Source organism: Triticum dicoccoides, chromosome 4A (assembly GCF_002162155.2).
Source record: "Triticum dicoccoides isolate Atlit2015 ecotype Zavitan chromosome 4A, WEW_v2.0, whole genome shotgun sequence".
Classification (NCBI taxonomy): Eukaryota; Viridiplantae; Streptophyta; class Magnoliopsida; order Poales; family Poaceae; genus Triticum; species Triticum dicoccoides.
Genome location: NC_041386.1, coordinates 477,473,994 through 477,484,987, shown reverse-complemented (window position 1 = coordinate 477,484,987; position 10,994 = coordinate 477,473,994). Strand labels below are relative to the sequence as shown.

The 10,994-nt window shown below is 43.6% G+C and overlaps 1 protein-coding gene across 1 annotated transcript; it reads left to right on the top strand.

Moving 5' to 3' along the window:
- The first annotated feature begins 7,927 nt into the window (after positions 1-7,927).
- On the top strand, positions 7,928-9,884 carry LOC119286298 (peroxidase 4-like). The gene is made up of 3 exons (XM_037565676.1): positions 7,928-8,408; positions 8,512-8,677; positions 9,289-9,884. The coding sequence occupies exons 1-3, from the start codon at positions 8,001-8,003 to the stop codon at positions 9,678-9,680; spliced, it is 966 nt and encodes a 321-aa protein (XP_037421573.1). The 5' UTR covers positions 7,928-8,000; the 3' UTR covers positions 9,681-9,884.
- The last annotated feature ends 1,110 nt before the right edge of the window (positions 9,885-10,994 follow it).

Sequence of the window (10,994 nt, the reverse complement as noted above, 5' to 3'; positions counted from 1 at the left end):
GTTGCTATTTTTATTTTTTTTCCAGATTTTTTGTCTTGTTTTCTGCATTATTTATTTTCTTTTCTTTTTTGATTTATTTTTTATTTCTTTTTGTTTTTAGGTCAGCAAAATTATAAACTTTCTGTTAGTGCCATTAGTTTTAGAAAAATTATAAACTTTTTGTTACTGCCATTAGTTTTCAAATTTGAATAGTTAAAATTTGAATTCTTTGAAATTTGTGTGAATCACAAGTTTGTGATTAACTTTACTAAAAAAAATGAACATAGATGCACATATAGAGAAAATTCAACCTAAATTCATAGTTTTCAAATGAACTCTGGAAAAGTTGGCATAGCATACTCGTGTGTTACAAAGTTGGCATGGTATCATCATAATAGTTGCGGGAGAAAGTCTTCACTTTTTCTTCGCTTGTGTCATTTGCTTATTGCGCCGTAACCATGAATAATCTTCATCGTTTATCAGGATGCTTGGCTCAGCCTTGACATTAAAGGGAGGAATTTCATGAAACTTTTCATAATCTTCAGACATGTCTGTCTTGCCCTCCACTCCCAGGATATCCCTTTTTTCTGAAAGAACTATGTGGCGCTTTGGCTCATCGTATGATGTATTCGCTTCCTTATCTTTTCTTTTTCTCGCTTTGGTAGACATGTCCTTCACATAGATAACCTGTACCACATCACTAGCTAGGACAAACGGTTCGTCAGTGTACCCAAGATTTTTAAGATCCACTATTGTCATTCCGTACTATGGGTCTACCTGTACCCCACCGCCTGACAGATTGACCCATTTGCACTTAAACAAAGGGACCTTAAAATCATGTCCGTAGTCAAGTTCCCATATGTCCACTATGTAACCATAATATGTGTCCTTTCCGCTCTCGATTGCTGCATCAAAGCGGACACCGCTATTTTGGTTGGTGCTCTTTTGATCTTGGGCGATCGTGTAAAATGTATTCCCATTTATCTCGTATCCTTTGTAAGTCAATACAGTCAAAGATGGTCCCCTGGACAACAAGTACATCTCATCATAAACAGTGTTGTCACCTCTGAGACGTGTTTCCAACCAACAGCTGAAAGTCCTGATGTGTTCACATGTAATCCAGTCGTCGCACTGCTCGGGGTGTTTGGAGCACAGACTGTTCTTGTGTTCATCGACATACGGGGTCACCAAGGTAGAGTTCTGTAGAACTGCATAGTGTGCTTGAGACCAAGAATATCCGTCCCTACATATTATTGAGTCACTTCCAAGAGTGCCTTCTCCAGTCAGTCTCCCCTCATACTGCGATTTAGGGAGACCTATCTTCTTAAGGCCAGGAATGAAGTGAACACAAAACCCGATAACATCCTCTTTTTGATGGCCCATGGAGATGCTTCCTTCTGGCCTAGCGCGGTTACGGACATATTTCTTTAGGACTCCCATGAACCTCTCAAAGGGGAACATATTGTGTAGAAATACGGGCCCCAAGATGACAATCTCGTCGACTAGATGAACTAGGACATGCGTCATGATATTGAAGAAGGATGGTGGGAACACCAGCTCGAAACTGACAAGACATTGCGCCACATCACTCCTTAGCCTTGGTACGATTTCTGGATCGATCACCTTCTGAGAGATTGCATTGAGGAATGCACATAGCTTCACAATGGCTAATCGGACATTTTTCGGTAGAAGCCCCCTCAATGCAACCGGAAGCAGTTGCGTCATAATCATGTGGCAGTCATGAGACATTAGGTTCTGAAACTTTTTCTCTGGCATATTTATTATTCCCTTTATATTCGACGAGAAGCTAGTCGTGACCTTCATACTGAGCAGGCATTCAAAGAAGATTTCTTTCTCTTCTTTCGTAAGAGCGTAGCTGGCAGGACCTTTATACTGCTTCGGAGGCATGCCGTCTTTTTCGTGCAAATGTTGCAGGTCCTCCCGTGCCTCAGGTGTATCTTTTGTCTTCCCATACACGCCCAAGAAGCCTAGCAGGTTCACGCAAAGGTTCTTCGTCACATGCATCATGTCGATTGAAGAGCGGACCTCTAGGTCTTTCCAGTAGGGTAGGTCCCAAAATATAGATTTCTTCTTCCACATGGGTGCGTGTCCCTCAGCGTCATTCGGAATAGCTAGTCTGCCGGGACCCTTTCCAAAGATTATGTGTAAATCATTGACCATAGAAAGTACGTGATCACCGGTACGCATGGAGGGCTTCTTCCGGTGATCTGCCTCGTCTTTGAAATGCTTGCCTTTCTTTCGACATTGATGGTTGGTCGGAAGAAATCAACGATGGCCCAGGTACACATTCTTTCTGCATTTGTCCAGGTATATACTTTCAGTGTCATCTACACAGTGCGTGCATGCGTGGTATCCTTTGTTTGTCTGTCCTGGAAGGTTACTGAGAGCGGGCCATTCGTTGATGGTCATGAACATCAACGCCTTTAGGTTAAATTCCCCCTGTCTGTGCTCATCCCACGTACATACACCGTTTCCATTCCACAGCTGTAAAAGTTCTTCAACTAATGGCCTTAGGTACACATCAATGTCACTGCCGGGTTGCTTAGGGCCTTGGATGAGAACTGGCATCATAATGAACTTCCGCTTCATGCACATCCAAGGAGGAAGGTTATACATACATAGAGTCACGGGCCAGGTGCTGCGATTGCTGCTCTGCTCCCCCAAAGTATTAATGCCATCCGCGCTTAAAGCAAACCATACATTCCTTGGGTCCTTTGCAAACTCATCCCAGTACTTTCTCTCGATTTTTCTCCACTGCGACCCGTCAGCGGGTGCTCTCAACTTCCCGTCTTTCTCCCGGTCCTCACTATGCCATCGCATCAACTTGGCATGCTCTTCGTTTCTGAATAGACGTTTCAACCGTGGTATTATAGGAGCATACCACATCACCTTCGCAGGAACCCTCTTCCTAGGGGGCTCGCCGTCAACATCACCAGGGTCATCTCGTCTGATCTTATACCGCAATGCACCACATACCGAGCATGCGTTCAGATCCTTGTATGCACCGCGGTAGAGGATGCAGTCATTAGGGCATGCATGTATCTTCTCCACCTCCAATGCTAGAGGGCATACGACCTCCTTTGCTGCGTATGTACTGTTAGGCAATTCGTTATCCTTTGGAAGCTTCTTCTTCAATGTTTTCAGTAGCTTCTCAAATCCTTTGTCAGCCACAGGATTCTCTGCCTTCCACTGCAGCAATTCCAGTACGGTACCGAGCTTTGTGTTGCAATCTTCGCAATTGGGGTACAACCCTTTTTTATGATCCTCTAACATGCGATCGAACTTCAGCTTCTCTTTTTGACTTTCGCATTGCGTCCTTGCATCGACAATAACCCGGTGGAGATCATCATCATCGGGCACATCGTCTGGTTCCTCTTGATCTTCAGCAGCTTCACCCATTGCAACATCATTGGGCACATCGTCTGGTTCCTCTTCATCTTCACCAGCTCCCCCCGTTGCAGCATCACCGTATTCAGGGGGCACATAGTTGTCATCGTACTCTTCTTCTTCGTCATCTTCCATCATAACCCCTATTTTTCCGTGCCTCGTCCAAACATTATAGTGTGGCATGAAGCCCTTGTAAAGCAGGTGGGAGTGAAGGATTTTTCGGTTAGAGTAAGACCTCGTATTCCCACATTCAGTGCATGGACAACACATAAAACCATTCTGTTTGTTTGCCTCAGCCGCATCGAGAAACTCATGCATGCCCTTAATGTACTCGGAGGTGTGTTTGTCACCGTACATCCATTGCCGGTTCATCTGCGTGCATTATATATAATTAAGTGTCCAAATTAATAGAAGTTCATCATCATATTAAAACCAAAGTGCATACATAGTTCTCATCTAACAACATATAGCTCTCCAGAGCATCTAATTAATTAAACCATACATTGAAACTATGTAAAACATTTCAATGCGAAAACAAATGCGATCATAATCGCAACCAAGATAACAATTGATCCAACGGCATAATGATACCAAGCCTCGGTATGAATGGCATATTTTCTAATCTTTCTAATCTTCAAGCGCATTGCATCCATCTTGATCTTGTGATCATCGACGACATCCGCAACATGCAACTCCAATATCATCTTCTCCTCCTCAATTTTTTTTATTTTTTCCTTCAACAAATTGTTTTCTTCTTCAACTAAATTTAACCTCTCGATAATAGGGTCGGTTGGCATTTCCGATTCACATACATCCTACATAAATAAAATCTATGTCACGTTGGTCGGCATAATTTTCATAAACAATAAATGAACCAATAGTTATAAAGATAATATATATACCACATCCGAATCATAGACAGGACGAGGGCCGACGGGGGCAGATACCAAAACCATCGCACTATATAAGATGCAATAATAAAAGTAAGAAAATAATACAAGTATCTATGTAAACATACATGTAAGAATATTTTTCCTTTCAGAAAGAAGATAAGAACAAGAGGCTCACCACGGTGGTGCCGGCGATGAGCTCGGCGCGGGTGGTCGACGGCGGTGAAGACGGGGACGGGGCGTGACGGACCGCTAAACCTAGACAAATATTAAGGAAAATGGAGCTTGGAGGTCGAGCTTGGAGAGGAGAAACCTTAAGTAGTGTGGCTCGGGCATTCCATCGAACACCTTGTGTGCATAGGAGGTGAGCTAGAGAACCACCAAGCCCTCTCCCCCTTGGCCAGAAAAAAACAGAGCAATGTGCTCTGCTCTTACGCGAGGGAGTATATATAGGCACCTCATTGGTCCCGGTTGGTGGCATGAACCGGGACTAAAGGGGAGCCTTTGGTCCCGGTTCAAGCCACCAACCGGGACCAATAGTGGTGGGCCAGGAGCGAGGCCCATTGGTCCCGGTTCGTCCCACCAACCGGTACCAATGGCCCACGTGGCCCGGCTGGCCCCCTGGTCTCACGAACCGGGTCCAATGCCCCCATTGGTCCCGGTTCTGGACTGAACCGGGACTAATGGGCTGACCCGGCCTGGACCAAAGCCCTGTTTTCTACTAGTGCAAGCTCCAATTGAATCAATCTCCAACCCAAATTTCCCTGTCATCCAGTATGTTGAGGACACAATTCTAGTTTCGCCTGCCAGCCTAATACAAGTGGAGCAAGTGAATAATATTCTGAAGCATTTTTTCAATCAAATTGTGCCTAAAATAAACTATCACAAATATGTCATGATTCCTATGAATGTGCAGGAAGAGGTATGTAAACAACTCTTGCACTCTTTGGATTGCAGAAGGGGAACCTTCCCATTCACATATTTGGGGCTGCCATTAAGTGCTAATAGGCTAAAAGCTGAGGATTTTTCTCCAATATGCCAGCAGATAGGGAGAAGATTGTCAGGATGCTCTACAATGCTTTCATATGATGGCAGACTGCTTCTAATCAAATTAGTGTTCTCAGCCCTACCAATATTCTTTATGAGCATTCTGCCTCTACCTGCTTCTATCACCAACTAGATCAATAAATACCTCAGGAACTTTCTTTGGAGAAAATTTGGTGAATTAGTGGCAGGTCCAGCTCTAATAGCTTGGGACAAAGTGTGCATGCCTAGAAATCAGGGTGGACTTCGTATTTTAGATGTGAGCTTGCACAATAAGGCTCTAATGATGAAAAATGTGCAGAAGTTCCTCAATAAGGATTCACTGCCCTGGGTTCAGCTGATATGGGAAAAGCACTACTCTCAGACAATGCCAGGGAACAAGTTTGTTGGATCACACTGGTGGAAGAGCCACCTTAGATTGCTTGCAGATTATAAATACAGCTCACATTGTAAATTGGGCAATGGTCAAGCAGTTTTACTTTGGCATGATAACTTGAGTGATCAACCACTCAAGGACAAGTTCCCTGAGCTTCTTTCATTTGCCAAAGATGATGCTTTATCAGTACATGACTGGAAAATTGCTGGAGATCAAATTCATCTGTTCAACACACCACTCTCCACTTGCGCCTTCTCTCAATTCAATGATTTGCAACGGTTAATACAGACACAAAGCAATGAACATGAGAAAGATTCCTGGAGCTGCAAGGGACAAAAAAGCATATATTTCTCCATTCTGATGTATCATCGCCTTAGCCCTAAACAGCAAGAACAGCAGATATTCAGATGGCTATGGAAAAGCTCATGTACGTTGAGGCACAAATTCTTCTTCTGCATGTTATTACATGATAGGGTGAATACCAGGAATTTACTCAAAAGGAAATCCTTTGCGACTGAAAGTTACAACTGTGCTCTATGTCATGAAGACACAGAACAAACAGCACGCCATCTCTTTTGGGATTGTGGATTCTCTCAAAACTGTTGGCACAGTATTCTCCTGAGAAAGAAGCTTGGTATCTCATTTTTAGATGATATCATACTGGCAAGATCAGAGTTACTGAGCAAAATTGCTTTGGAAATTATAGTTCAAGGCTGTTGGGTCATTTGGGGGCAAATGAACGGGAAAATATTCAGAAAGGAAGTTCAGAGTATAAATTGCTGGAAATTCAAATTAAGAGAGGACCTCAAACTCCTTGAGCACATAATAAAAACAAAGCACTTGGAGGCTTATAAAGATGGATCAGTGATCATCTAGGATGAGCACTTCATAGAACAGTTCTTTGTAGGATCATGTTAGAAAAGGCTGGTATAGGCTAAAAGCCATGTTCCTTGTTTTATTTTCTTTTTCTCTTTATGTACGTAACATATTTATTTATTAATAGAAAATTACCGTAGAACAATTGTTCTACAGTTTGAGCCTAGGAAAAAGCAGATAGATATAAGATGTTTTTCACGTAGGGACCTACTCCACAGACAACGCTCTCTTCGGTGGCCATGGCCACGTAGTACGTACTCCTTCCGGTTCTTTTTAGTTTGCATATAAGATTTGACTGAAGTCAAGCCTCGTAAAGTTTGACCAACTTTATAGAAAAAAGTACCAACATTCACAATCTGAAATCAATACCAATAGATGTGTTATGACTTAAAGTTTCATATTGTATAACTTTAGCATTACAGATGTTGATATTTTTTCATATAAATACGATCAAACTTTATGAAGTTTGACTTCAGAGAATTCTAATATGCAGAGTAAAAAGGATCGGAGGGAGTACATGCTACCTGGAGGAGAGAATTCTCGTTAGAATTGTCCCTGCCAAAGATATACTGTACTATGAATGTTTTGGCCATGACTATGCGTGCCTTCAGTTTCTGCGATGAGCATTGGAGAAATGAAATGGTGCCGCCGGAGACCCGGTCCGCCAGTCTGTCCTCGAAACTTGAGAAAGAGTATGCATGAGAAAAATCAGCGGGATGGTCGGATCTGGATCATCATCTTACTATTCCGGAGCTACATACCGATGGAGACGTAAACTAACCTTGACATTTCTCGTGGAGCAAAATAAACCAGCGTGTTAATGTATACCTCTTTGTTCCTGTTTCAAAGTGTCAACTACCTTTAAGTCCACATGCATGTGTTAAAATTAGTGACCTAAATTTGACGTAGGGTACAGAGTTGCTAGCAGAAACTGTCGGTAGCGGAAGGCAGCTGGCAAGCTAGTAATTTTCCGAAGCCAAGGAAAGCAACATGAAGGCCGGACCATGCATGCAAGCATGATTGACATGTCTCTTTGCTTAACCGTGTCGTCGATGCCACAGTGTCGATCGGCATGCAACAGCTTTCCCCCAGAACAGAACTGTTCATTTTTCACGAGCTACGTTACGTATGCATCTGCTGTGAAACGCGTTATTCCAAAGCGAGCGCCCGTTTGGATCAACGCTCAAAGTCCACCGGAGTTGGTGAAGACGATGGGGGCATGATGATGCAATCTAATAGTAATATATGATGGCAGACTAGTATACCTAATCATGGCTTGCGGTGTGTGTAGAGCTAGTCTTTTCTTCCTATAAATACCGGCCGCCCCGCGTTCCTCCACCACATCCAGCAAGCTCTCAAGGCACTATCTAGCTGGTTGTAGAATAGACCGATCGAGTAGCATCGTAAGAAACACCTATAAACCGATCATGGCAGCGCGCGCCATTGTTGTCCTCTGGCTCATCCTCGCGCTGGTCGCCATCGCCAGCGGAGGAGCGTCGGCGCAGCTATCGTCGGGCTTCTACTCCCGCTCGTGCCCGGGCATGCTCAAAGCCGTGCGCTCGGCGCTGCACCCGGCCATCGCCAGGGAGCGCCGAGTGGGCGCCTCCATCGTCCGCCTCTTCTTCCACGACTGCTTCGTCCAGGGCTGCGACGCCTCGCTGCTGCTGGACGACGCGCCGGGCCTGCGCGGCGAGAAGAACGCCACGCCCAACAAGAACTCCGCCAGGGGGTTCGAGGTCATCGACGCCGTCAAGGCGGCCGTCGAGGGGTGTTGTCCCGGCGTCGTCTCTTGCGCCGACATCCTGGCCATCGCCGCCGAGGAGAGCGTTGTCTTCGTAAGTATCCATACATGCATAGTCATGCTTAGGTCGTTAGTAGTACTGTACGTACCGTTCAACAAAGTCTAACACTAGTGTGACATGCATTGTGTACGTGTAGCTGGGTGGCCCGAGCTGGGAGGTGAAGATGGGGAGGAGGGACTCGACGACGGCGAGCTTCAACGGCGCCGAGAACAACATCCCGCCGCCGACGTCGGGGCTTGCCAACCTTACGTCGCTCTTCGCCGCGCAGGGGCTCTCCCAGAAAGACATGGTCGCACTCTCAGGTAGGAGTAGTACATACATACATATACGGACGTTAGACGGTACATGCAAAATAAACCGTACGTACATCGGTACATAATCCCAAATCAACCACTGGCATCTTCCATCAACCTTCTTCTACGTACTTTATTTTCATATAAATAATTACGCACTGTCAGGTAGTACAATTTTGCAGTTTGAAATCCGAACCAACAACAAAAAAAGAAGCAAGTAAGATTCTGTGCTACTTTCTCAGACTGTTAATTCCTCAATGGAGTCGGTAGCTTTCTAGCCGCAAAATAAGCTGGTATCAACCAACGGAACTGATAGCCACGTTTTGACTCCAAAGCTCAAAATTTCTACTTAAGACAATTTCTCAGGATTAAACAAATATACTACTCTTTACAGGTGATGAGTTACAAAGTTGATTGATGACTAATTACCACTGACCTAACCTTTGGTATGTCCGCTTAATTTGTAAGACTGGACAACGTCAAAAAAATTGTTCCTTGTTAACTTAAACATGTAGTACTAATTAGGAAAGTTGGTGAATGATTCCTACCGATGGAATGACAAAAGAGTAGCTGGAAAACAGGTAGTATAACTTGAGCTGACGGTATAACTTGTCTTCCAGGAGCCCACACAATCGGCCTAGCACGCTGCACAAACTTCCGGGACCACATCTACAACAACACAAACATCGACGCCGGCTTCGCCAGGAGCCGCCAGTCAGGCTGCCCTCACGCCACCGGCTCCCGCGACAACAACCTGGCGCCGCTGGACCTACAAACCCTGACCGTCTTCGAGAACGACTACTACAAGAATCTCGTCCAGAAGAGGGGCCTCCTGCACTCAGACCAGGAGCTCTTCAATGGTGGTGCTGCCGACGCGCTGGTCCGAGAGTATGTCGATAGCCAGAGCGCCTTCTTCCAGGACTTTGTAGAGGGAATGATCATGATGGGGGACATCACGCCGCTGACGGGATCCAACGGGCAGATCAGGATGAACTGCAGGAGGATCAACTAAGATTGTTCTCCCCTTTCCGCAGCAACAATCCGACGTTGTTACCATGCTTGAATTCATTATGATTTGCCCCTTTTCTTGTAAGGATAAAAGGTTAAAATATATTACAATACTGCCCTTTTGTGGAATGTTCATGGAAGAACTGAACATGGATGCACTGGCAAAAGAACAAAGAGCAAAGTGAGATATGGCAAATCAACAATTTCAATGTATGGAGTGGCAAATAATAAAATTATTAAGTAAAGAGGGGCTAAAGATCAAATCCCATATGATTGGAACTCAAGTTATGAACAACTCTGATAAAGTCCCCACCACACACTACCAACAAAGAACCCATGGGTTACCCTCCCCCCGCCCGCCACTTATAAAAACACTTGGCATAGATCATGTAGAACATGACACCAACGAATAAAGTATGATATGCAGCAGAGTTTAAACATGATATCGCACAAGGAATATAGTTTACAAGACATACAAGAGATTATAAGTAAAGACGCAAGTCTTGTAACACACATTATAGACTTTTTGTCATCCATTGGCATCAAAGACACCAAAATGTGAGATAAGTTAACTACCCAGTCGGCTGAACTATGCACTGGCAGAAGAAGGAGAACTCTCTTCATCTTATGACCTCCAGTAACTTCTCAGTCTTCATGTACATAGGCAGTTGGGAATGTCCATTTATCTTCTATATTTAAATATCTAGCTTTCACTAACCCATTTCTCTTAACATGCAAGCATGTCATCTCAGCAAACAACATGCATGGGAAAATGCCCACCTCAACATACAATCATGCATAAGAGAAAACCCAACTCAACATGCAAACATGCATTAATTTTTATTTCATTAGGCTATTTATATTTAATAAATATTTTAGAACTATACAATAAGCATTAGAAAATATATTTATTTTAGTTATAGTTCTCATATTATTACTGTAATCATGCATAGGAAAAGGTCCATGTCAACATGCAAACATGCATGAAAATTCCATTCTATTATTCTATTATGCTATTTATATTTTACAAATATGTTACAACTATACAATAATCAAACATAATAAAATATTACTCCAAATATAATGTTTCATACAATCAAATATCATTGAAATATATTGCAAAATATTTTCACAACAACGTGCGAGGTCATCTAGTTTTAAGAAATAGAAAGGAGCTCAATTCCTAAAAGTGACTAATTCATTCCCATCCTGTTAAGAAAGTTACCCATCAACCAAATTGGAACTTAGGTTATGACCAATCTGATACTCTATACCCGGATATGTGTTTCTCAATGCGGATCCCCAAATCTATAGAAGA

Bases quoted from the DNA above. Each gene is read 5' to 3' on its own strand.
- LOC119286298 (XM_037565676.1), top strand. From the start codon at position 8,001: ATGGCAGCGCGCGCCATTGTTGTCCTCTGGCTCATCCTCGCGCTGGTC. The intron at 8,409-8,511 runs GTAAGTATCCAT...GTGTACGTGTAG, and splicing joins CCGAGGAGAGCGTTGTCTTC to CTGGGTGGCCCGAGCTGGGA. The intron at 8,678-9,288 runs GTAGGAGTAGTA...CTTGTCTTCCAG, and splicing joins AGACATGGTCGCACTCTCAG to GAGCCCACACAATCGGCCTA.